Below are 26786 nucleotides of genomic sequence, written 5' to 3'. Positions count from 1 at the left end.
GATTGTGAGCGTTATTTTACTCGATTACACAAGATGCGCGCGTACACCTGCGAATCTGCCTCCTAACATGCTGTAAGAGACGGTTGTCAGCGGCAAATCCTGATCTCTGCCCAACAAGGTTTGTGCCCTAGAGCTAACCTTAGGATGCTATATTTATTTAGTAGTCGTCATCGTTAGAGTCGGGTTTTTCTTAGATTAGTCAATCCGCCAATATATGCAATAGTTTCGTCATCAACAAGTCCAGTTTATGGAACCCCAACTTTAAGTGCTAATCATTCATTAGAAATTTAGATTGTGTTCTTCCTTATTCTTTGAGTTTCTTCAATTGCTTGTAGGGATAAACTTTCATGGTGAGGTCAACTACGTGAGAGCATGGTTGATAACAACTAAATGTGTGGGTGTAGCTGTTCCGAGATGATAACGTGAACGTCTTCATGTCGCCAAGTCGAACCTATTGGAAGATCGGGTACCTAGGCACATCAAGTGTTATTAGAGCATTAGGTTGACCGATAGGTATCATCTGTTTTCCAAGTGTTAATTTTCATTTCCATTACCTAGAGTCCAGAAAAGGCTAAAAAAAATACTACCATGTTCATCTAGTTTTAGTTTTCCCTTGTTCAAACCACTTTGTGCCTATGCATGAAGAACTTGAATATTTGGAGAGAAACAAAGTTTGGACTTTAGTTGAACCACCTTCTGGACAAAATATTATTGGAACCAAGTGGGTTTTCAAAAATAAACAAAATGAGGATGGTTTGATTGTGAGAAATAAAGCTAGACTTGTTGCTCAAGGTTTTACTCAGGTGGAGGGTTTGGATTTTGATGAAACTTTTGCTCATGTTGCTAGAATTGAGGCAATTAGACTTTTGTTGGCTTTTGCTGCTTCAAAAGGTTTTAAATTGTATCAAATGGATGTAAAAAGTGCTTTTCTAAATGGTTTTATACAGGAGGAAGTTTATGTCAAACAACTACCAGGTTTTGAAAATTCTGATTTTCCCAACCATGTTTTTAAATTGTCTAAAACTTTGTATGGCTTGAAACAAGCACCTAGAGCATGGTATGATAGACTTAAGAACTTTTTGCTTGCGAAAGGTTTTACAATGGGAAAAGTTGACAAAACGCTTTTTATTCTTAAGCATGGTGATAATCAACTATTTGTTCAGATTTATGTGGATGATATCATCTTTGGTTGTTCGACTCACGCTTTGGTTGTGGAGTTTGCTAAGACTATGTGCAGGGAATTTGAGATGAGCATGATGGGTGAGTTATCGTACTTTTTGGGATTACAAATTAAGCAAACACCTCAACGTACATTTGTGCATCAAACGAAGTACACGAAGGATCTTTTGAGACGGTTCAAGATGGAGAATTGCAAACCAATTTCAACACCAATTGGTTCTACAGCTGTGTTGGATCCTGATGAAGATGGTGAAGCTGTTGATCAAAAGGAGTATAGAAGTATGATTGGATCTTTGTTGTATCTAACTGCTTCTAGGCCAGACATACATTTTGCTGTGTGTTTGTGTGCACGCTTTCAAGCTTCTCGTCGTGTTTCACATCGTCAAGCGGTCAAGCGAATAATGAGGTATTTGAATCATACACTTGAGTTTGGAATTTTGTATTCTACTTCATCTTCTATATGCTTAAGTGGATATTCCGATGCTGATTTTGGAGGTTGTAGAATTGATAAGAAAAGTACTAATGGAACATGTCATTTTCTTGGTACATCATTAATTGCATAGTCTTCTAGGAAACAATCTAGTATTTCTCAATCAACTGTTGAATCTGAATATATTGCTGCTGCTAGTTGTTGTTCACAGATTCTTTGGCTTTTATCTACTTTGAAAGATTATGGTCTTACTTTTGAGAAAATACCTCTCTTTTGTGATAATACTAGTGCTATTAACATTGCTAAGAATCCTATTCAACACTCACGCATAAATCACATTGATATTCGTTTTCACTTTTTGAGGGATCATGTTGAGAAGGGAGATGTTGAATTGCAGTTTTTGGAAACAAAATTACAACTTGCTGATATTTTCACTAAACCTTTGGATTCTAATCGCTTTGCTTTTCTTTGTGGTGAATTGGAAATAATTCATCCTTTTGGCATGTTTTGAAGGGGAGTTTGTACCTCATGGTTTTATCAAGCAAAAATATGACAATGAGAAAAATTGAGAAAAGAGAGCTTTGTTTATACATATGGTATTTTCTTGTGCATGCTAACAATACTTTGAAGGTTTATTTGTCTCTAGCATAGCTTGTATGTATTCTAGTATTTTCATGAGATTTAGATTTTGCTTTTAAGGGAGATGATGCATGACACTTAAATATGCAATGTTGATGCTAGCATGTGGTTTGATTTCTAAATGCTCTATATATATGCTTTATTGAATTATTATTCCTCAAATAGCTTTAATTGCTCATTGTGAAAAGAGAATAAAACTACGAAAAAAAATGAATACCGAATCCTTGGAAACAGTCTTGACGACAAGGACGTATTCGATGTAAGCAAAATAATGGGTGCCGAATCCCTAGAAACAATCCTGACGACAGGGACGCACCCGGAATAAAAGAGAAAAATATGAGCAAAAATGCTCAAGAAAAAGAAAAAGTAAAAAATTCTCTTGGTTGTTTTGTGCTAAAGGTTATTTGAGAAAGAGTGATAAATGCAATAGGTATATGTGTTTAGTGTCCATTCTTCAACCTATGTGCTTGTTAAGATGTTGCATTATAAATCGTATGAAATCATGAATTTTGATTGTTGATTCAAGCTTAATTGTAAAATCTTTGGTTCATGGTTATACTTTAATTCATGTTTGTTATGTTATAGATGTGTTCATCTTCTTTTTATTGCAACACATGACATGATATGCTATATGTCATTAATGAACATAATTCCTATGCTTGAATAAATCATTGTCAAAAGGGGGAGAAGCAAGGTGAAAATTTTTGGAGAGCATGTTGTTTTTGCATGTTGTTTTTGATTCGATTGGGAATTTCTTTCTTTTCAAAAGTGAGAGAAATTTTCTTTTGGATTTTCGAGCACGATGTGTACGTTTGTACGAAGTGTGCTTTTTACCACTTTTGTTTTTATTTTTCCAAACACCAAAATATTTTTTATGGGTTTGCCAATGTGTTCATCAAAGGGGAGATTGTAAAATCAAAGGTGTTTTTGATTATTATTCTGTGATGAACAATTATCATAGGAGATTATTGGTTTTGTTATTTGAAATTTATTTGCGAAGTGGTTTTGGAGATGATTGGATTTTACAGGTGATCTACAGGTACTGCTGTCTGTTGGGACCGGTCAGACCGGCGTATATCGCGCGGTCAGACTAGCGCAGCCCGCGGTCTGACGGGCCGACTCTGTGTCGGTTTCGGTTTCGGGTTTTTTGTTTGGATATCCGTGATAGTTTCATGATTATGGCTTCTAGATGGATACTATGCGTATGCAATACTGTTGTTTACTAACAATGAGTCAAGTTGGAGATAGCTTGGTCTCGGAATATGGTTTCTTTGTTTATTTCATGTGTAGGTGACTCGATACCTCGGGAGAGTATTTACGGTGATGGACCGGGAGTCGGCTTGGGGATAAGACGACGTTCGTGGTGGTCAGAGATCATGCGAGATACTTAGGCTAGAGTTGATGCACGTGGTTGGTGAAGATTCCATATGGCATACGATGGAGGTATTGTGTGCGTATGGAATGCGGAGTCGAATTTGGAAAGAGTCCAAATTTGGTATGATTAGTTATGTAAAGTTTGTTTCTTATACTAGAGGGTTTCCTAAGGTGTTTAGGACTTTAGGCTGCCTACCTCGGGTATAAATAGAGGGGAAGCGTGAGGCTTCCCGGTATCACTTTTGAGAGCAATGGAGTTGAGAGTTGAGTTAGGGTTTCGAGTTTAGTCGAAATTTTTTGTAAGGAGTGCTGTTGGTGCACTTTGTAAACACAGAGATAATCAATAAAGTTGTCATCCACTTTAAGAGTTATTCGATTGGTGTTTCACCAGGTTTCGGCGGTCGGTCAGACCGGCGGGCACACGGCGGTCAGACCGGCCACGGCGACAGGGAGTGGCATGCAATCTCAGCGGTTCGACCAGTCAATCTTCATCGGTCAGACCGACGTTCATTAGGCGGTCAGACCGGCGCAACACTTTCGGTTAGACCGGCGCAACACCTTCGGTCAGACCGCGATTCGTTGAATTTGAGGGTAACTTTTATTTCCGCTAAAAATTCGAATTTGAATGGTTGGTAATGGGTATACCAACCATAGTACAAAAAACCGGACCGGACCGGCGGTTGAACCGGAAAAAACCGGAACCAGCACTCTCACCGGCTCGGTTTGCTCTAAAGACCGCCCGTGCAATTGAACCGGTATAAACCCGGTGAACCGGACGATTTTTTGCTTAAAACCGGCGACCAGGCTATACTAAACCGGCAGGTCAGCTAGGAGATGGGCCGGCCTTCCAAGGCCCACTTCACTTCCGGCGGCCCATGTTCGTTTTATTGCCTAAAAATGAGAAAAAGTGCTACTTTGGGGGTTTGAACTCTGGCTGGCGAGGAGCAAGAATGTGATCCTCACCACTAGGCTAACATGAGCTCCCTGTTTGAAGGGAGTTATGCATAATATATGATGGTTCCGGTTCAGCATTAGACCGGTTGACCCAGCGGTCCAACCGGTGAACCGATGAACCAAGGGTCCAAGCGGTTCGATGACCGGTCCGGGTTTTTCTACTATGATACCAACCATTCACCCCCCTCTGGTTGGCTTAGTTGTTGTGATTCGATCCTACAGTAGTGACTCTCCTTTATTCCTTTCTACTCTCTTTTCTATCTCTCCCTGAGGCTAGCGGCACAAATTGTGCCAAAGAGACCACAAGTAATCGATGTTACACACCTCGCTGGCTACAACATGGCCGTGGAGGCCCCTTGGCTTGCGCGGTAAGCTTGTGGTGTCCCTTGGCACCCAATCCCTAAAAGTATGGAGAAGCACCATGGCGTCCTCGATCAGCCTGAGGAGGAAGCAAGCAAGCAAGCACATTGGTGATTTCCACATCAAGAATAAAATGAATGTAAATGAATCTAGATAGTAATGGTCAAGATTATACCTTCATTAGGTGTTCGTGTTGGCATTCTTGGATAGGCTGGCGAGAATGCAGCGCTTGAGTTGTGAAATGTTGATGAGGCTGATTGAGCGAGAAGCAGTGGTGCCTGGTTTAGCCGTGTCGAAGTGATGGTGGTCAAGTGAGAGGAGTTTGGTACAGGATACTGTGCCGAGGTCGCCGGAGCACGTCTAGGCACAACTTGGGGATGTAATCATGGAGCATTACCACCACATCCTGGTAAAGCTGCAGCATGAGGAGCACGCAAGCCCGAAGCTCTAGTGCAGACTCCATCCGCGACGATAGCTCTAGCGCTATGTCTATGTGACCTTGACCATCTAAAGCTACTCTACGACATCATGCTCCGGTACGGAAAGCTTCCCGGTCGTAGGTGGCAACTATGGACGATGTCCTGTACCGTGAGACTGTGCACACGTGCACTGCAAGCTTACCGCACGCATCCAAGGGATCCACGACCATGTCACTACTGGCGAGGCATGTAACATCGATTGCTCGTGGTCTTTTCAGAATGATTTGTGCTACCGGCCTCGGGGTGAGATGGAAAAGAGAGGAGGGGAATATATAGAGAGAGATGATGTTCGCTGATTGGCTGACATGTGGGTCCTATTGAATCAGTGAGTCAACCACAGCCAACTTATCACGTCAGCAGAAACCGCTTCCCAAATTATTGAAGGAGTTGATTTACACCGGGTTTCAAAGATGGGGAGGCGCATTCAATCATGAGAAGGAAAAGGAGGGACTCCAAATAGACTTATTTCGGCCTGTAATGGATTCAGACTGTGATCACGCACTGGGCTATAGAAAGCACCCGGCGCTGGACAGCCCAGCGTTCTCTCTTCTCTAGTAGACTCGTTCTCTCTCCCCCTTTCCTTCCCCTCGGCCTCGACTCCCCCGTCTCTCCGCGCCAGCTCGTTCCCCGCCGGCGCCGCCCAGCGCCGATCTCCGTCCCGGGGGCAGCAGCGGGCGCCGCCGACCTGCTGCTTCCGCCCGCATCCTCGTCGCCGGTGAGCACCCGTACGCAGCATCCTCTCTTCCATCCCCTCTCTACCCCGCACCTTTTCTCTTCGCCTTAACCCTTAGCTGAAACCGCATGCCGCAGGTTTGGCCCGGCTCTGAAGTAAGCAGGATTCTGAATCTGAGAACGAGGAGTTGGATTGGGGGACTATGGCTCAGATCCCCAATCTCGACAATGCTCCTCTCAATCTCGCGGCCCTCAGGTATCTCGTGATGATCCCCACTCATCTGCTTACCCTTGTGTTTGTTCCTGTGAATTTTAACCTGTATGTTTGATGTGCTTCGACTGTGAATTTCAACATGTATGTTTGATGTGCTTCGACTGGTGGCATGCAGGGAGCAGTCGCAGAAGGACCTGCTAAACATCCTCAAGAGTGTGCGTTTCTCAACATCCCATTTTCAATTTTTCATACTCGTGTTATTGACGGTGGAAACTGAAAAGTTTGTATTCTTTTCCTGTGTATCAGATTAGGGGGAAGAAGTGTGTAGTTATTGATCCCAAGCTCGCGGGTACCCTGTCTCTGATTCTGCAGACCTCACTGCTAAAGGTGCGATGAGCTGATCATACAGTATGGAAATGTTAACAGTCAATTGTTTTCATCTTAAATGACTTAGCAGCTTCTGTGAAATTTAGCATTGTATCAATAGTATGCTTACATTGCATTTCATGTATGGACAATTAAGCTACTCTCACAGTTAACATATATGGTCTACTAAAGGTGCGATGAGCTGATCATACAGTATGTATATGTTAACAGTCAACTGTTTTCATCTTAAATAATAACTTAGTAGCTTCTGTAAAATTTAGCATTGTATCAATAGTATGCTTACACTGCATTTCATGTATGGACAATTAAGCGACTGTTGCAGTTAACATATATAGATTTTTGGACATGCACACAGCTCATGCATGGTTTTTTGTGCTTGTCAGGAATATGGTGCAGAGTTGCGGCTTCTCTCTGCTGAACCCCTCCAAACTGAGTGCGCTAAGATCCTATATCTCGTACGCTCTGAGCTGAAGTTCATGAAATTAATTGCAAGCCAGATTAAGAACGATGAGCCTAAAGGGCTTCAGAGGGAATTCTTTCTTTACTTTGTGCCACGGCGCACAGTTGCCTGCGAAAAGGTGACTATTGTTTTCGTACTTTGCTGGTTCTATTGTTCTATCTGTGGCTTAGGATTCAATTATATTAGAATAATTTGCTAGCCTCAGACACAATTCAATTATTCTTAGTCTGATTGTAGTAAGAATGACAACTTATGCAATCATCGCTCCCAACATGGATACATGTAAATTTGTGTAGTATAATGTATTGTTACTTATATGTTACTGAGATACCATATAGAAAGAAAGTCCACCTTACAGGCCTTAAATCAGGATAATTAAGATTGAATGAGTCGTATAGGCCATACCGCATAATGTATGCTTAGATAGTGACCTATTTTGGAAGATAAAGAAGGCTTGCAATATAACCATTGTTATTTGTTCATCCGATTAATCGCGATTAATTGTCCTGATCGCTCCCCTACCTCCGATCAGGCACAGGTAAGTCGATCAGACGATCAGAGAGCTGATCGTCCGATTAATCGATGATTAGTCGCAATTAATCGTCCGATCAGGGTGGAAAACGAGCAGTTTTCGTTCATGGGCTGCCTCCCTGAGAAAATATAATTTTGGGCCTGCCAGCCCAGCCCATGTTCCATTTTGGGCAGATGATGGGCAGCAAATGATGCTTCTTCTTTGACCAGATGATGCTTGCTTTTTACCATATACTACAGATTATATATTATTGAGTACATACTACCTCCGTCCTAGAATATAGCAACCTAGGATGGGTCCCATCCTAGGACAATGTATGTCATGTCCACATACATTGTCCTAGGATGGGTCTCATCCCATCCTAGGTTGCTATATTCATGACATACATTGTCCTAGGATGGGTCTCATCCCATCCTAGGTTGCTATATTCTGGGACGGAGAGAGTAATATATAGCATATATGGCCAGCTGGACACTCCTGCTATATACTAATCGACCACCCTCGATTAATCGTCCTGATCATCCTGATCGGTGCCTAGGAGAGCAGGGCTGATCGCCTGATCAGAGAACATTGAATGCAACTATTTAAGATCCTTTCATCCCAATGATGCTTTCCAATTTTAGTACAATTATCTTATAGTCCATGTACCATCTTTGTAAATGCCTTCGTTTATATGCTTATTTACATGTAAATACAATTTTGCCCAAAACTGGTATGTGTTGTAGTTAGTGTAGGTTGAATCATGTCTCAGATAATTCATAGTCTACTAATATGTTCTTCATATCGTGAACAACCCTTTCTAGGATATGTCACCTTCCAGTAATTCCTGTCACTCACCTCCCAAAAAAGGAAAACAGAAAGAAAAGCCCTTTTCAGTAATTCAACTTGGGAAGCATGAGCCATATGCACAGTATTTATAAAAGCCCTTTTCAGGAATTCAGTCTTCTTTTATTAGTATTTCCTGGGACTTAACGCCACATATCAGATATTGGTATTAATAAAGAAAAATATGTGACAAGACAATTGAGGATCCAAGAATGCTTTTACTAGTTTTTGCCTAATCTACAAAATATATGTAGTTAAAGTGCGAATAGCCAAATACTCTAGAAATGTTTTATTATTGCTTCAATTATATTGTCATAAAATTTCTGATTTGATTGATGGGTACAAAACTCCCTACAAAAATGATCATATGTATTAGTTTTTGAATGGAATGCGGTAAAATCAGCTCACCTGAGATCCACCAGTACGCAGAGTAGATTAATCTACTGGCAAACAGGCCATACGCAATGTTCATGCTCATGTGCCAAAATTAGCGAAGCTGTTTTCCTTATTCTGACAGTTGGAGGAATGAATTAGGGATCAATATCAGTTGCCGTGTCGTGCCGTTATGGAGAACTTAATTGTTTTGTTATCAGTAGAGCGACTAGAGCCTGATTGTAGTGTGTTTTTCTTGCTGACCTATCTTGATGCTTGGTTCTTCTATACAGGCTTAGCTATTGCAACAGTACTTTATGAGTAATCACATCCTCTTTGAACCCTTGAATTATAGCTGTAAGACTTCGTCAAATGCCCTTCATAAATTCCTATTTGTATGTTACTTAGTGGTCCACATTTTGCTACTGATCATAAAAATATACAAAATAAAAAAAATAATAATTACCTCAAACTTTATGTACGTGACAACATGAGAAAATTAGCCACCTACAGATGTGCATTTGCAAGGAATAAAATTCTTTTTTTTTTTTTTAAAAAAGCCATCAAAAGACACCTATGTATGTATATGCAACCACAGATCATCCTTTGGAGTGAGATTTGTTGTACCTGAATTCCTCCTTTTACGACTAAACATAAAGATGAATGTCAGTGAGGCATCTCCAAAGTTGAACTATGACAAGAAGAATTGTGATCTGTATTTTATTCTGCACCTGCAGATTCTGGAGGAGGAAAAAGTTCATCAGAAATTGACACTCGGAGAGTACCCCTTGTATCTAGTTCCATTGGATGAAGATGTGATTTGTTTTGAACTTGATCATTCTCTGCAGGTACTAATCCATACTAGTGCATATTCCCTCCGTCCCAAAATATAAGCATTTTTTGCTATGAATCTAGAGAACTATGTGTCCAGATTCATAGCTAAAAGTTGTTATATTTTGGGACGGAGGTAGTATATTCATAATATTGATATAAATCTTACTGGAGCATGATTTTCAGGAATGCCTTATTGAAGGGGATACTAGTTCTGTTTGGCATGTTGCAAAAGCTATCCATAAGTTAGAGGTATGTGTCTTCCTTTCATGTATTTTGGCATTTACCTTTTCCATTCTTTTTACTTGTTTTTACTAAGGTTGTAATGGTACTCTCGCAAGTCGTAGCAAGTCTGGGTGCCAGGCCTCCAAGGCACCTATGCAAGATTATATGTATGCAATACATGTTTGTACAGGAGTGACCACTTAAGCTGCACAATGTCCACCTGCGCTACCTCCCTCCTTCACGATTTCTTAACTTATCCCTTCCCAGTTCTAACCTCCCTACTAGGATGCTCTTATTTCTCAGTAAACATAAGATTCTCAGTTTTCTCTCCTGTTCTGCATTTCACATCTTCCTCCTCACATCACTGATCCTAAACTCGCACTAGAAGCAAAGAGGTAAGAAATAAACAGGAATCTGGTGAAGCTGGTGATGGTGAAAAGCTTGTCAGACACTGGAGGGCTGTACACTTTTCTAATCCTGGTCATCTCGGCATTGATCTCTGTTTTCTGCCTCTGGCTGATGCGCTGTCCTAGAGTTGACTAGGCGACCCCTCGTGCTGTCGTAACAACTAGTGTTTGACCATCACCATCACCTTTTCTAGTAACATAATCATATCAAATTTCCCATCAAAAAGCATAATCATATCAAAGTATTATAATGAAAAATCTAGCTGTACCGTTTTCATGTGAATACCTAACTTTCTTGTGGTAAAAGATTCACATAATTTGTGGCCCATACTCTAGGATGACAAATGCAAAAGACCAGAGGGTGTACTACAAAAGTTCAATTATATTTGTTTATAGCAGAAGCATTCTATGGACAGACTAAATTTTTATCATCTATACCATACTGTAGTTTAAAGAGTACTTTTCAGTGCTACAAATCTGCAACCTTATCATCTTTTAATTCCGTCACACGTAAATATCTATACACTATAGAAATATTATAGTACTGCACTTATGCAAATTCCTTTCTTTCCCCAGTTTGCCTTTGGAGTAATTCCCAATGTTCGGGCCAAGGGTGTTGCATCCACCAAAGCCGCAGAGTTGCTGAATAGTATGCAACAGGAAGATCCTGTCAACATGGATGATGTAATGCCGACTGATAAGCTTTTTTGACTCAGATCTTTCAGTTTCGCTGATCATTTATTTCTTTTTGGTGATTTAGATGGGGACTCCGGAGATAAACACTGTTATTTTGTTAGACAGAGAGGTAAAATATATTTTTCATTTTATATGGTACTTTCAGCTCTGAAAACTACTGTCACACTCTATTTTGATTTCTTGTTCTTTTTGGCATTTATATGAGCCTTTGCATCTATGGTTCTCTATGTTTCCAAATATCAACTCATTACATTACACTTAGGGAAGATAACCCCTTTGATTTGTTACACATTTGTAATGTATCTATTTTTTTCTATGCAGGTGGATTTAGTGACACCGATGTGCTCTCAGTTGACATATGAAGGTTTATTAGATGAGGTAGACTAAATATTGCCAAATTTCCATTCTGGCCGGCAACTCATTAGTATTTGGTTTTTAGCCTTTTTATATTGGATGACTACATGCCATTATGGTTCTCACTGTACAAATTTACAATTTAGCATGTCTATCACATTCTAACATTTAATTATAATTCCCTTTGTGGTAGTAGTGAGCAAACTCTATTCTTGGGTATGAATTATCTTATATTATACCATTGTGCACTAGGTTACCCCCTCACCCTCTGCTTTTTTTTCTGTAAATAAAGTTACAAAAATAATAAAAAAAACAAAGTTAAAATGTCCTTTCTGTTGTATGCAGAATGTTTCATACTCCATGAGCTATGATTTTCTTTGTTGTCCCAAATAGGAAATGTGAAATGCCAGTATAAGTCTTAAGAATTTTGATTTATTCTCCTCCCCACCTATTGGGTTTATATGTGAGTATGTTATAATTATCTCTCAACAAGTACAGTCATATCATTAGATAGGAGTGCACGACCCAATTCCATATTGTGTCTGCATGGATGTTACTGTTAGGTGTGTGATATGCCCTAAATAAAATGCAATCCAATTTAATAGAATGTCTGCTATTCCAATGCTGCATTCCCATGGTTTAAATTTTACAATCGATTCACATGAACTATTTGATCATTATTCTGCAGATGTTGCAAATAAACAATGGATCTGTGGAGGTTGATGCCACTATTATGGGAGCCCAACAAGATGGTAAAAAAGTTAAAGTTCCACTGAATTCAAGGCAAGTGTTCTTAGTATATGCATGCATATTTCCAGTCTGTAAATATGTGTAAACTTTTTAAGGTTTCTCTTTCTCCCATCTTTGGGAGGTATTCTGCCTCCCACTACTTGGAAGGTACCTCTTCAGAAAGGGAGGTGCTAAAACTGATCCCACAAGTGGGGGTAGGATTGGAAATTCACCTTTCCATCTGCTCCTGAGTTTTTCTCTGGTGGTATAGGTATTTAGTGTGAGTAGGAGTTTCCTGATCAATACTGTGAGGTATATATACCTCAATGCTCCCCAAGGACCAGAGAAAAAACTTCACATTGTTGACCATTCCCTTTTGTTCTGATCAGGCTTACATCTCTTGCTTTTCAAGTGGTGGGTAGGTATAAAACGTCCCAGGATGGGAAATAACATTACCATTGTGTTGTGTCGCTGCGTGCCATTTTCCTGCAAGAAATTGATCTTTCAATGCTTTGCATATATTTTGAAACTTCCTGCTTCACTACTATTAATGTCGTCCCTTAGGGAACTTATTCTTTAGATGCAGGAGTTTTATATTTTGTTTTTGAAAATAATTGCATAGTTTCTTCTACTCCCTCTAGGCTAAAGTGAGTGTTCTCCTAGAACACATGTCCTGAAATTTGTCAAAGTTTTCTTATACACATCCGGAACTCCGTAATCTATATATCCTATATAGTTGGAACCAAAAACTTGACATGCATCGAGCCAATCATCTAGAAAATAATAGCCTTTGGATCCCTCTCATGCTTTGATCTCAACCATCCATTTGTCATATGGATTTACAACCCACTAAGTGTAGTTATTGCTATAAAGGTCAATATGCATTGAACCATGACACCTAGAAAACTAATAAACATCGGATCCCTCTAATGTTTGATACTTAACAATGCGTCAAGTGTCATATAGAAATGCACTTTCACATCAACTACTATAGAACAGATATTGTCCATTTAGATATTACGAGTACACAATTTACATATTGTTTTCATTGAGTTTTTTTGGAAGTATTTCTAAATTCCCTGCTGCAACGCGCAGGGTATCAGTGTATCACTAGTTAGTTTGATTCCCCCATACAACTATTTTGTGGCACTTATCTACCTACTAGTATTCACTTATTTGTAACTAACCCCTCATTCCTATTTTTGTGTGATTTCTGATAATGTAGTGACTGTATTTTACTTCAAATACCTGCTATCTGCTGGACTGATGCCTTACATTGCCTTGCCACTTTGATAAACATTCTTATAAATTCATTTTGATAAAAGTCGGTTGGTGAAGTTATATCTCAGAAACCATGTCAAATGCATGTGATAATTGTTTATGACTATCCTCTAATGAAAAATAAATGGTGTCCTAGTTTCATTGACTTTGTATAGTCAATCTTTTGAAAATTTGAATGTCTTCATGATTACTTGTACCATAATAACAAGTTAAAGTCTTTGTACCAATCACAGTGCGCAGCAACTTTTTATACATTTTATAGGCGCTGGAGAATCTTGGTAACTCTGAGTTATTTTTCTTGTCACTGGAATCCACTAAGGAAGCAATATCCTTAGTGGTAGTGTAGAACGGTGGGTAGTGGTAGTGTATGCACTGTGCAGCCCAGCAGATGCTCTTTTTTTTTTTCTTGAAAGCATATTTGAATCTATTTTCCTTCTCAAATTCTGTACATTTTTATTTAACTCACATTTTACAGTATGGTCTTCACTCTTAACTATCAGTTTCTTTATGCTAATATGGATTTATACATATGTGTTAATACTCTGTCCTTTTCAGTGATAAGTTGTACAAGGAAATTCGAGATCTCAATTTTGAAGTTGTAGTTCAGGTTAGCTAAGCTTGCCTTCTGTTTTTTTCTTTATCTTTTGTAAAGGAGTTTTTATACTAATCTGTTCTTGGTTCTGTTTATCATCCAATATCATTATAGCTTACTAATAATTTGAATCTTCTGTAGCAGCCATCATTTAGTAATATTGCAAACTGTGCTGCAGGTCTTGCGCCAAAAGGCAACATCTATTCAGCAAGATTACGCCGAAGTAAAATCCACCAATGTAAGATATAGATAATTCTGTTTATTCTTTAGTATTTATTGTCCCTCTTAGTAGTGCAGTCATATACTACTAAGAGGGAACAACTTTTTCTGCTATTTTACTGTCAAACTCATACAAATATCAGTTTGTAAATTGATTTTGAAAATTAGAATTCATGATTAAATTATTTTGTCCTTTTTATGCAGCATGTTTGAAAATAGTTTTACTGAATGTCTATAGTTTAACATTTACAAGGGAAGGAAATATACTACATACTGAATCAAAAGTCAATTATTTGATTTGTCAATTTAGGGGGCATATCTGTTGGTGCGCTTAACATAAGAGTAGTTAATTCTGTTGGTCAAAATATGACTACTATATGTGAAGTTATAGGTGGTGTTTGCTGAGGCAATTTGGGTAAAATGCACATAAATATTGAGATAAAATCATCGGTTTGCCCTTTTCACAAAAATACATTTTCTTCTGAAGTACTATAGCGAATTTTTTGTTATCTGCATTTTTTTTTCCAGTTTGTTTAATTCTCTCCTGTCCATTCGATCAGGCAGCTATCTTTTTTGTTAGAATAATCTGTGAATCAGGAACTTATGTAAATAATTTTATTGTTTGAAAACAGACTCAATCGGTTTCGGAGCTGAAGGACTTTGTGAAGAGGTTACATTCACTGCCAGAGATAGCTGTGAGTTAATTAAGTGCTGTCAGTTGGTCACTTGTTTTGTGTAAATTAACTAACACCCTGCATTGATGCAGAGGCATGTTCATTTGGCACAACACTTGCAATCATTTACTGGAAAACCTTCCTTTCATGCCCGATTAGACATTGAACAAACAATATTGGAGGTGCAAAACTTTGAAATGTGAGTTTATCTTTCTACTACTCTGTAGTTCATGTTTATTTACTTTATAATGCAATTCTTGTGACGTGGGCAACATATCAAGATTTTCTGTCAACCCTGTAAATTAGCTCATTCATTTATATTTTACTTCTCCCTAGTCCCTAGATCTACCCCCCCTCCCCCCCATTTTTCTCCAGCCAGTCAGTTTGGGTTGGCTCACTGCCACAATTGACCATCAAAATGCAAACCATTCTTTGTCAAGAGATATATTGAGCTCTGAATTCTTCTGGAATCCATCTCTCCTGCTCGTGTTATTCAGATTTCATAAATTGATAGTAAAGGTGACTAAGGTTTGTTTTGTGTCTACGTCAGCTTGGGCAGACCAAAACAATCTTCCGTACTTCTCAGCTATTGTTCTTATTGCAACTTTAACACGCGGAAATTTCTTGTTAACAGTCTTCCTTTGAGCCAAACTGTGGATTGTTATGAGATCTGAGTCCTGCTTTTACGTCATTTTAGATAAAATAACTGCCATCATTTTTTTTATTTATTTCCCCTGAATTCATGTAACAATAATATCTAACTCATCCCCAGATGTTTTGAATACATTGAAGAGATGATACATAAGCAGGAGCCTATTGAAAATGTTCTTCGCCTTCTAGTGTTACTTTCACTTACAAATGCTGGGTTGCCAAAGAAGAATTTTGACTACTTGAGGTATGTTTATGTTACTTTTTGTGTATTGCTTTTGTTTGTATTAAATTTTATGACCATTATCAGTTCATATTTTTGCATCTAGGAGGATATAGTAGCCTTATGCTGACAATTAAGGCTGTGTTCGCCATTCCTTGTTACCAACCGGAACAGTACGCATGGAAAACAGAGCGATCCATTAGCGCGTGATTAATGAAGTATTAGCTATTTTTTTTTCAAAAATGGACTAATTTGATTTTTTTAAACAACTTTCGTATAGAAACTTTTTACAAAAGACGCACCGTTTAGCAGTTTGAAAAACATGCGCGTGGAAAACGAGGGAGAGGGGTTGGGAAAAGGGGGTGCCGAACACAGCCTAAATGTGTTGGCCAATCGTTTAGCCTTGAACATATATTTTTGTAGCTATCCGATCTATAGCTGTGTCTTCTAGCAATCTTAACTATTAGAAAACCACCTGAGCATTATCACCACAGCAACTGGTGGATTCACCCAGCATTACCTACTTAACCATGTAGCTAACTATTGGCAATAATATGTTGTTTTTGATGTCTGATGTGGACAATTGACAAGCTAATGTGTGCAATCTTATTAAGTTATAACATAACAGGGCTATATTTATGATTTCTTTCCATAATACTACTCCTAATGACCAAAATGATTTATTTATTTATTTATTTTACAATCCAAGAAAACTTGAGCACATGGAGCAATTGTTTAATGTATCATATATTTAACTTCATTATGTGCCAGTGTTTGTAAGTCGTAACATGATTTGGTTACTTTTGAAAGGCCCTTTAGAAATGTTGAAATTTTGTCCTGTGCCTAATGCAAATTGAATTGTTTTGATGTGAGAAAATTATGTATAATAAGATAATAATCATAGGCTATTGTTTGAGTTAATCTATTATAATATTGAATTGAGTAGTATGATGCATTATTTCCTATGTGAAAGGTAGAGGTTGTGAAAGGCCCTTTAGAAATGTTGAAATTTTGTCCTGTGCCTAATGAAAATTGAATTTTTTTCATGTGAGAAAATCATGTAGAATAAGATAATAATCATAGGCTATTGTTTGAGTTAACCTATTGTAATATTGAATTGAGTAGTATGATGCATTCTTTCCTATGTGAAAGGTAGAGGTTTTGCTGGCACTAGTATCCATATCCTTTTAAGACATAGATATTTTAAAACAATTTTGTATGCAAAATCTGTACAGTATCGATGAATACATCTCTCTCAAACTGTCACCCACCTATCTACACAGCTTTTTTGTCCCCTGGTGTTCTTCAATATTACACAATAGGCTATCCTTTTTTTCTTCTAATATTCCCTTAGAACAGAATTTTAATTCAATGTGAAAGATTCGAAGGTGGCCAAATTATCATGCATTTATATGTACTTACATGTTAAACAGAGGCAAAGACATGTTTGATGTACCAATCAAATTCATTGTGTAAGAATTTTTTGTTAATACGTGCATTTAACTAGTATAATATGAAGTACAATTGCCCATATGAACAGGGCTATCATAAGTAGGGTGTTGAAAACTGAATTATCTTGTTTTGCTAAGCACTGTCTTGGTTAATTTTTCTGCACAAGTGCGATACTGCTGCTGGAAGCATGCGTGCATAAACATCTCTTGCAATTACTGGGTCGAGGGTTCTAAGATACTATTTTATTCAGCTCTAGTAGTCATTGGGATCTACAGGAAATCATGGTATGCTTTATAGGAAGTACTACCTCTGTCCCATAACAAAACTACTTCTAGCTATGAATCTGGACATAGGCTATGCTCAGTTTGTAGCCAGAAGTTGGTTTTTTTATGGGACACAGGGAGAAATAACATGTTTGGCGTCATTAGGTAAAATATGGCATATTTTACGCACGCAAAAAAGAAGAAGGTTTACTGCTTTTTTATGTTCACTTACTAGAACCACTAATTCTGTGTATATCAAGTTATTGATTGACTGCTATAAATGCTATTTGGGTATATGTGATTTAGGACATGTACACGTCTCTTGGAATTTAATTGTGCCATGCCAGCAACATCAATCTTACAATAAGTCCTCAACATTGTCTTCTATCTGTTTTTGTGACCCTGGCCAGGCGGGAAATACTGCACAGTTATGGCTTTGAGCACATGCCCTTGTTATACAATCTGGAAAAGGCTGGCCTATTTAAGCGCCAGGTTAGTCAGATTGTCTCTACAACGAGATTTCTTGTTTTAGTCCTTTCCAGACCCTTAAATGGTGTTCTCATCTAACTTTCTACAGTATGCTGTTCTACTATGCAGGAATCAAGAAGTAACTGGATTGGTATTACAAGGGCTCTACAGCTTATAGTTGATGTAAATGATACTGCAAAGTATTAGCTTCTGGAAACTTTACATTTCCTACGCATTCATTTTTGTTCCATTTGCTAATGCTGTTACTATTTGGTTTCACACTAGATAAATGCCCTTGCTTTGCTACGGATAAAAGGAAAATATCACAATATTTCTAAAATAAATAAATCATATTTTCCATGAAATATGTTACCCACATTTTCCTAAAATGTGGCTATCCACATTAATTTTATATGTGGCTGTCCATTTCGATTTAGTTATGTATTTAAGAAGTTCATGGGGTAATATGTAAAAATTGCAATGGGAGTAGGTGGGGTGGCAGATTCACTGCCACCACTATTGCGGTCTTTTTAAAGGAGTACAGATATGCATGCTTGTTGCTTGGTGTCTGAAATTTTTGTTGACGCATTTATAAAAAACAAACAGATCATTGCCAATCATCTTTCCTAGTTTCTAGTGTCTTGGTTACATTATAAAACAACTATTACAGCAGGGTAACCAATGTTGTTTCGTTTGCTACCCTACCAAAATATTGGTAATGACAAAACCTAAGCAAGTTTTTGTATTACCAATATTTTTTTGGCCACATGTGTGTGTGGTTGACAAATTTTGGTAGACAGCGAAGCATTCCCAAAGTTCTATTTAAAATGCAAAAATTTTGGTAGTGCAAATTTTGGCTTCAAAATAAATATGCTCCAAATTGGGGGCAGTGGGAACACTACAAATACTGAAACTGGGGGTATGTTGTTTAATATGTTGCATAAGGCAGTATGAGCTGGAACTAATAAGAATTGTAGATAACTCACAACTGGAAAAATAGGATCATTCTGTTACAGAAAGCAACTAGAGTGTTTGGCTTAGATTATTCAGAAAGCTCTGCATTGCCTCTTGCTGTGTCATTCTTTGATATTATTATCTGACATATAGTATAATCATTCCTACTGCTTGCTGGGCAATCTTTAGTGACTAATTTTCTTGTCATTTATAATTGTTATCTTGGTCACGATAACAACTACTACTTACATGTTCTTGTTTCCGTTCTCAGCCCTAGTGATATATCATACATATTTTCTGGATACGCCCCTCTCAGTATTCGCCTTGTTCAGCATGCTGTGAGATCTGGATGGTAAGTTTATTGTCCTAATCTTCCTTTTTCATTGAGAAAGCTTTTTTCTTGTGTCTTCAACAGTTCCATGTAGAGAAATGAAAAACGGTGACTTGGGCTCTTGAAATCTTCTTGGATTCCAATTCGCATCCTTAACTAATAAGCCAGTTATTCTTCAATCTCAACTTTGAAATCCAGTCAAAATAACACATGAAACCTTATTCCATGGTTTATGTTGATATGGTGGTGGTTTTCGTTGTCATGACCTTCTATTGAGTTTCTTTGATGTGGACCCAACTAAGTGGTATCCATTTCAATAAAGCATGCATGAAAGGACTCTGCACTAACTAAAACCACTGCCATATGACTGTATCAACAAAAATAGGATGGAATGATTTGGATGTTCAGTGTGAAAAATGGACTTAGAGAAGAGTTCATGGCCAAACATAGATTCACACAATGAGAAATGTGTTCAATTTCATAGAAGCTATCTTTTTCTGGGAATTTGTTGTCCTGGAAACATAATTTCAGGTAAAATCAAAGAGAATAAAAGGGAAAAAACTCCTACTCTGTCTGGGAGTAATATAGTCACTATTACATATATGCTTCTATCCTAAAACGTTAGAGGAAAAAAAAATTCAACTTTTAGTGGGAAATAATTGTTCTTTTCTCTTGCATAAGATTTCACCTCTCCCATTTTCTAGGAAATCGGCTTGTAATTTTCTTCTTTCTTGCCTTTCCCTTATGGACTGCATTTTTTACAGACCTTATTGTTTACTTCTCTTACCACAACACCTGAGCAAAATGTATTGCTGCATATTGATTAGCCTGCTTTTGAACTTCCTCACATAACTAGTATGTAAGTTGTCTAGTTGTGTTAAGCAAGTGATTTGCTTGAGTGACCTTTTTTTTCTTGTTGCCATGCAGGCGATCTATTGAAGAACTGTTGAAACTATTGCCAGGTCCTCATCTGGATTTGAAAAGAGTGAGTGCATATTGTCTTTATGAAAAGCTTACTTTTGTAGAATTTTTTTTAAAAAGAATTTCTTTTATTTCTGTAGGGTAGTTCGGCCATTAATTCTTCATTGGATGTACACCAAGGTTTGGGGCTTCAACAGAGTATTGACAGGTAAATTTTCGTTTAGTTACATGGAATTGTTTTTCTGATTTCCAAAAATGATAGAAGTGGTAGAAGAGAATTGTGTTGGTTTATTTAAAGTTTACACAAAAAAGGTGGTTTCAGATTTAAATTCTGTATTCTATTCATGAAATTCTTTTGTTGTTTAGTAGTTATAAGTTTCTAGTTTATGCAGCTCAGCTACTTGCCATGTTGAGATGAGTTGGGTGACGTGAGTTAAGTATTTGTGTTTCCCAATTTCCCTAGACCTCATGAATGTACAATTGTGAGGACTACCCAGCGATTGATTTAGTAAATTTTAACCCAATAGGGCCTATTATTATTATTATTTTTTTTGAAACAGCCTATTATGTTTGTTAGGTGCTATCTTGCCCATTGCTACTGCCTTCCCTGATCCTCTGTTCTGCCTGCATAATTACACATACAAAAGCTGCTGCTCCCACTCTTTCTCTCTGTGTTATCTAGTGCTCACTGCCAGCCACAGCCAAAATCAATCCTTCAGTGTCCTGTTTAGGGCTCCAGTTGATGCTGATGGGCATGGTAACTTTGTGCACGAGATCTCCTTCATGTTTCTTTTGTATTTGTATAATTTATGCTGAATGTCAGGCTATCTGTGTAATCATTTTCTTGCTGGTTTCTTCTATTTAAGATTATTTGCTCTCAGTGGTGATGAGGGATTTATGAGAGATCTGATACAAACTTATGAGAGCAAACCAGAAACAGGGTCTGAGATCTAAGCTTCATTGTTTGTGTTATTGTCAATTCAAACTCTAGACTAGAGTAGTTAATGGATCATCTTGACTTTATTTCATCACTTGATACTGTGTTGCCTACCAGCAAGTACTCCAGAGCCCATCAGAAATTCAGAATAAGGAGGTTATCTATATTGATCCATAGCTCTTCTATCGCCTTGGGTCATCATCAATTTGACATCATCTGCTCCACTAAAATAGATTTCGCTGAAAACCAGCTATATCTAATCTTGGTTGGACTTTCACTCCTAGCTACAAGTCATCCCCATATTGTTCTCCATACATGGTCCTCAAAGGTCTGTTAGACCTCTAGAACCTTAAGAATTAACATGTTAGAATAGTACACAATTGTTTTGGAACTTCCATAGACAATCGAAAAGAAATTCATGAGCCTTATAACGTCAGATACTACATTGTTGAATTTTGTTTTTGTTTTTGCATTTACATGGAAAATACTGTTCTTGTCAAATTCCTAATACTTCGTAGCATGTTTCTTCTCTTCATCTGTTTTTATTCTAACGTGTGTTTGTTCTAGGGTTGGACATCGTTCTCTGGTTTTGGTTGTCTTTATTGGTGGGGTTACTTTTGCAGAGATTGCTGCTCTTCGATTCCTTAGTTCTCAGGTATCCTTTGCCAAAATAATTTATGTGTTTTAGATGTTCTCCTCAAATCGACAGTTCGACACCAAGATATTGTCAAGTTGGGATATTTTGAAATTCACATTAACATCTGTTCTACTTGTGTTCCTGGGAATATCTTTTTGGTACGCTCCTTCAAATAGTAACAATTAGTAATTATAGGTTAAATATATCCTTGATTCGCATTGTGGCTTTTTATAAGCCTAAATTACTCACTAACTGAACCAGTCTGCAAGGCTACGAGTATTGTCTGTTAGGTTGCTTCCCACACCCTGGCGGCGGCCCTTATGTGGAGGAATTACTACTCGCTTATGCTTTATTTAGTACACCGGCATCGTGCGTAAGATATTTCAGCATTCATTGTCATTCAGGAGCTTCGCGGTAGGTTAATTGATCTTTTATTAGAGTATGCACATATGGAGGGTAATCAAGCTGCTAATGATGAACAATGTAGTATCTGACGTAATAAGGCTCTTGATTTTCTTTTCGGTTGTCTATGGAAGTTTAATGCCCCTCATGAATAATGAAATAGAGCTCCTGATCAGGGAAAAATGGAAGTTCCTTATTTTTGTGACTTCTATCTACTCGCAGGAAGGGATGGGCTATGACTTCCTTGTTGCGACCACAAAGGTTGTCAATGGGAACACAATACTCAGGCCAATTATAACCAATAGCAAAGAGGTGATGATATAGAGTAAATAATCTTTTGCTGCACATCCTTTTCTTTTCTGATTGTACTCTCACACACCCGAGCTCCACTTGGTTCTCATAGTTGTTACGGCTCCCTTGTATGTTCTCAAACTGAGTGTATATATTTTAACATCTGTAGATCTTTCTAGATTAAAATTCCGCATTCTAGTTTGGCATTTCAGTTCTCTATTGCCCGTTTTCATTTTCCTTTTCTACCTCTTGTTGAATGTGCAAACTTGAACGACACCAGTTATTTCTCTTTCAAATCCACTGTATTTTGCATCTGTGCGTTTTGTCATCGGACAATTCATTTCTGTAATACGGCACTATCTGTTCTAGACACATTTTGCAGCTTGATTTGTACCAAAAGTCCCTCAAAGGCGTTTTGGACCATGACTTGACTATTAACCGCAGATTTCGCTGGAAAAGAAGGGCATAGAACGGTTATATTTTGAAAAAAAAGGAACATAGTTTTGCTTGCCCCGTAAAATACAACTGGTTGTGGGCATGATTTTCGTTGCTAGGTCGACGCTGGGAAAAAGGAAAGTACACATCTCCAATGCTAAAATAGTTACAAATACGTAGTGCTTATTAGAAACGTACTCACATAATACCCAACTAAGGTGGTGTTTTGGATTCACGGATTAAACTTTAGTCTCTATCACATCGGATGTTTGGACATTAAATTGGAGTATTAAACATAGAGTACTTACAAAACTAATTACATAAATGAGAGGTAATTAGCGTGATAATTTTTTAACCCTAATTAATACATAATTAGTACATGTTTATTTCAGCATCACATAGGCTAATCATGGATTAATTATGCTCAATAAATTCGTCTCACAAATTAGTCCATATTTATGGAATTGGTTTTATTAGACATAGTCCCATCTAAACAGCCTCTAAAGCACTGATGAATCCGTGGAAAGAATAAAATGTTAGGCAAGTAAAATAAATGAAAAAGAAAAGAAAAAAAATCAGGCGTCTCCACTCCATGCCCGTAGATGTTTACTCCCTTCTTTTTCGTTCTCCCTTCTTTTTTTCTCATCTCCTGCTGCCTGCTTGGATGCTCCTATGTGTTCAGATGCTCCTATACGATGTATATGCTTATAACGAGCAACTTCGTTTTTAAACTTCAATTTTTTTTTCTTCTATTTTACTTATCCAATTAACAATATAATCATACTGATGTATTTGTTATAATTAAATCTTTACAACAAGATTTTACTTAATTGTATCCAAATTATTTTTTAAACATATACAGTTTTATTTAGATGTTATATTTTCTTAATGTTTCACTATTTCATTTATAAATGGTGCATGCTATGTTTTAATAGGTCTCATACTGTCTAAAAATGTTTTAGCAAAATTACTTATTATTGTGAATATATTTTGTGTTTCACTAGTTGGGACTAGTTGTAATCAGTATTTTCTGTGGTGCAGCTCTTTGAAACTAATTTGATCAAATGATGAAATAATTCTTTTATAAACGGTGAAACAACGTTTGATTTTTTTTTGTCAAAATATAACCACATGGGATCTTATTGCAAACATTTAATTGTAACAAATATAATGATTTAACCGTAGATTGGATAAACAATTTATTAGATAAAATCATTTATAGTTTGAAAAAAATAAGTGGTGTGCATGCATGCAACATTGAGAGAGAGAGAGAGAGAGAGTGCTAGAAGTGCTAGAGGGGCGTTTGGTTTTTGGGAATATGTTGGATGTCTACCGTGTAGGCGTTAAAAAAAAAAGACATACACAATATATTGAAGCCGAAGCCGGACATGCATAATACATCGAAGCCGAAGCCATTAGAGTTGCTCACAAAATTGACGATGTTGTGCCTTGTTGTATTAGGGTAATAGATATGTAACATGGCCTAGTTTCAATCCCCTAGTTAGCTTAATCGCGTTGGATCACAATATTTGTTCGTTTAGATTAGAAATAAGTCCATTTTAACTCCCTCAAGTATAGGTCAAATATATCCCTCAACCATAATATGAATCTAAACTATTAAAATTGGTGTAGAATTACTTTCTCGTTAGTTTTGAGGGTGTGATTTTCGTTAGCGTGGTTCGTTGATCAATCCAACTAGCTAAGTCAACGTATGGGGACCACATTTCAATCACTCATCTTCTCTACTCTATCCTCTCATCGCCTGGGTAGGATTATGGTTATCGCTCGTCATCGCCTACACCGGTCGTTGTTACTCGCTGCTCGCCACCACCCCCTACTTTGAGATGGATAGAGATCACTACCTGCAGCCTCTTCGGCCGTTGCCAAGGTGTGAGAAGAAGAGGGTCAAGGAGACTCGGAGCTTGTCGCCCACAGCAACCTCGCCCACCGCCATGTCATGGGAAGTGGAGAGAAGGCAACGGCGAAGCATCGATGATAGAAGCTTACCGACCACGCTGCCTATATTCACTGAGAGAGTCATTTTACACCAGTTTTAATAGTTGGGAGTCAAGATATCCTAATAGTTGGGAGTCAAGATATCCGGTATTGCAGTTGATGGATACAAACCAGATTGGACTAGTAAGTTAAAGTGCAATATTATAAGTTCGCTTTAGGTTCCTCAATTTGTTACTGAGTCCGAGACTCAGTAGGTCCCACTTGTGTCAACCAAAACTGACCATTATATTATATTTGGTTCAAGATGTTATTTTGAGTTGTGAGATGAGCTGTACCGACGAATCTCAGACTCGATAACAAATTAAGGGACCCAAGTAATCTTATTGAAGTGCAATTATACCTTTAGATTGTATATACATGGGCCATAAATCAGTATGGGCTGAAAACACACTTAAAAAGGCCGAAAAAGAAACGCCGTTGCCGGGGATCGAACCCGGGTCACCCGCGTGACAGGCGGGAATACTCACCACTATACTACAACGACATGCTTGAGGCAAAAATGCTCCTAAAACTAACGTTTGTTTCACTAACACTGTAGCAATCGTCGTCCTAAAAATCTTTTGCCTATTCAACGGTTCAGAAACTAGTGACTGTATGGAAGCAGCAACAAGTCCGTTCCAGGTAAAGATATTAAAATTTATCCACAAATATAAGAATTTATAGAGTACTACCTACCATTCACAGAATTCATAGGGTACTACTTCTCATTTACTCCTTTCTGAGTGAATTACACATTGGGCTACCTCTTATTACCAGAGTTACACATTGGACTAGGGGCAAAGTAATATTTGCACTTTGCACTAGACAACTTCACACAAGTTTCAGATTGGACCAGTGTTTCCTCAATCTCCCTTCTCTTCTCTTCCTCGTTGAGCTCGTTGAGCTGAAGCCACTATACGTGAGCTTGAGTTTGAGCACTACCATGTCCTCCCTTGTATTGATAGCTAAAATTAGCATGCTAGGTGAGGTGATACGATTAGTTTAATTTGGTCATTAGCATACTAATGATCATTGATAGCATAACGAGAACATGTTAGGAGAGATGATAATAGCAGCAAAGAGAGGGGCAACGGTGATGGGCTGCCTGACTTGGAGACGATGAGGGTGTGGTGAAGAGTGAAACAAATGGCAAGGTTATGTAGTCCAAAGTGAAAATCATGACTAAGATCCTGTCCAAGCTGCAACAAGGGTAAAAAATACATGACCCAAACTGCAATTTACTCCTTTTTTATCTTAGTTCAAACTACAATCTCAACTAGCAATTTATAGAAAATTTATAGAAAAATAGTTCACATCTACAATACTAAATAAATGCACTGTCAAGACTTATTTTATGGTGGATTTTAATTAAACTAGTTTGATGTTGGAGTGAAATGCATGGTCGGTTCTTATAGTTACACGGTGGTATCACCTAGGTCCCACATCGTGTAAAATACATAATTAGATTCATAATTTTGGTTTGATGTATCACAATAGGCCCAAACCTCGTTTGACCATGTATGACTGCACTACTGATGTGGCGCTCCACTGGCACACATTTTGCATTTACCCCCCTCCCCCCAACAATAGGATGGGTTGCACAAGAGAGTAGACGCTAGACAGTGAACACAAGTGTGGATCCAGCCATGTCCACTCTTAGCGATGCCGGTGGTGGTCAGGTGCGGCGGATGAGCAAGGTAATGGAGGTTCCATCACCACCGATGCATAGGGTGGCTAGTGCAGAGCTTGGAGGCCAGGGATGGGTGGGGCAGCGTAGTGGTGGTGTGAACCTCCTCCTCTTCACGTATATCGCCCCCTTCTCTCCTCCCCCCTCCTGATGTAGCCACCAGTGCACACCTCCACCTGTCCGACAGCGCAGAGGCAACGCCGATGGTCGCTAGCACCATGTCTAGTGTGGCTGGTGCTCAGGCATGGTGGACCCGT

At 38.2% G+C, this 26786-nt stretch overlaps 1 protein-coding gene and 1 non-coding gene across 4 annotated transcripts; one reads left to right on the top strand and one right to left on the bottom strand.

Moving 5' to 3' along the window:
* Positions 1-6004: 6004 nt before the first annotated feature.
* LOC4335201 (vacuolar protein-sorting-associated protein 33 homolog) lies at positions 6005-22726 on the top strand. Of its 3 annotated transcripts, none has more exons than XM_015781547.3 (23): positions 6005-6130; positions 6226-6343; positions 6477-6516; positions 6608-6688; positions 7072-7266; positions 9615-9725; positions 9895-9960; positions 10917-11024; positions 11101-11145; positions 11358-11414; positions 12079-12173; positions 13956-14007; positions 14171-14230; positions 14844-14906; positions 14978-15084; positions 15658-15780; positions 17882-17963; positions 18069-18139; positions 19165-19245; positions 20152-20209; positions 20286-20353; positions 21650-21737; positions 22344-22726. In XM_015781547.3, the coding sequence occupies exons 2-23, from the start codon at positions 6291-6293 to the stop codon at positions 22443-22445; spliced, it is 1806 nt and encodes a 601-aa protein (XP_015637033.1). In that variant the 5' UTR covers positions 6005-6130; positions 6226-6290; the 3' UTR covers positions 22446-22726. The 3 variants fall into 3 exon arrangements, with proteins under 3 accessions (XP_015637033.1, XP_015637034.1, XP_066165385.1); XM_015781548.3 differs by having other exon boundaries at positions 6005-6140; XM_066309288.1 differs by lacking the exon at positions 21650-21737.
* A 2549-nt stretch (positions 22727-25275) lies between these two features.
* TRNAD-GUC (transfer RNA aspartic acid (anticodon GUC)) lies at positions 25276-25347 on the bottom strand. Its single transcript has one exon. It is a non-coding gene; the product is annotated as a tRNA-Asp (tRNA).
* Between the last annotated feature and the right edge of the window lie 1439 nt (positions 25348-26786).

The sequence above is a fragment of the Oryza sativa genome, chromosome 4 (genome assembly GCF_034140825.1).
Source record: "Oryza sativa Japonica Group chromosome 4, ASM3414082v1".
NCBI classification, from domain to species: domain Eukaryota; kingdom Viridiplantae; phylum Streptophyta; class Magnoliopsida; order Poales; family Poaceae; genus Oryza; species Oryza sativa.
The sequence above is the reverse complement of the archived record's forward strand: the minus strand, read 5'-3'. Positions and strand labels throughout refer to the sequence as shown.

Bases quoted from the DNA above. Each gene is read 5' to 3' on its own strand.
- LOC4335201 (XM_015781547.3), top strand. From the start codon at position 6,291: ATGGCTCAGATCCCCAATCTCGACAATGCTCCTCTCAATCTCGCGGCC. The intron at 11,415-12,078 runs GTAGACTAAATA...ATTATTCTGCAG, and splicing joins ATGAAGGTTTATTAGATGAG to ATGTTGCAAATAAACAATGG. The intron at 20,210-20,285 runs GTGAGTGCATAT...TTATTTCTGTAG, and splicing joins CTCATCTGGATTTGAAAAGA to GGTAGTTCGGCCATTAATTC.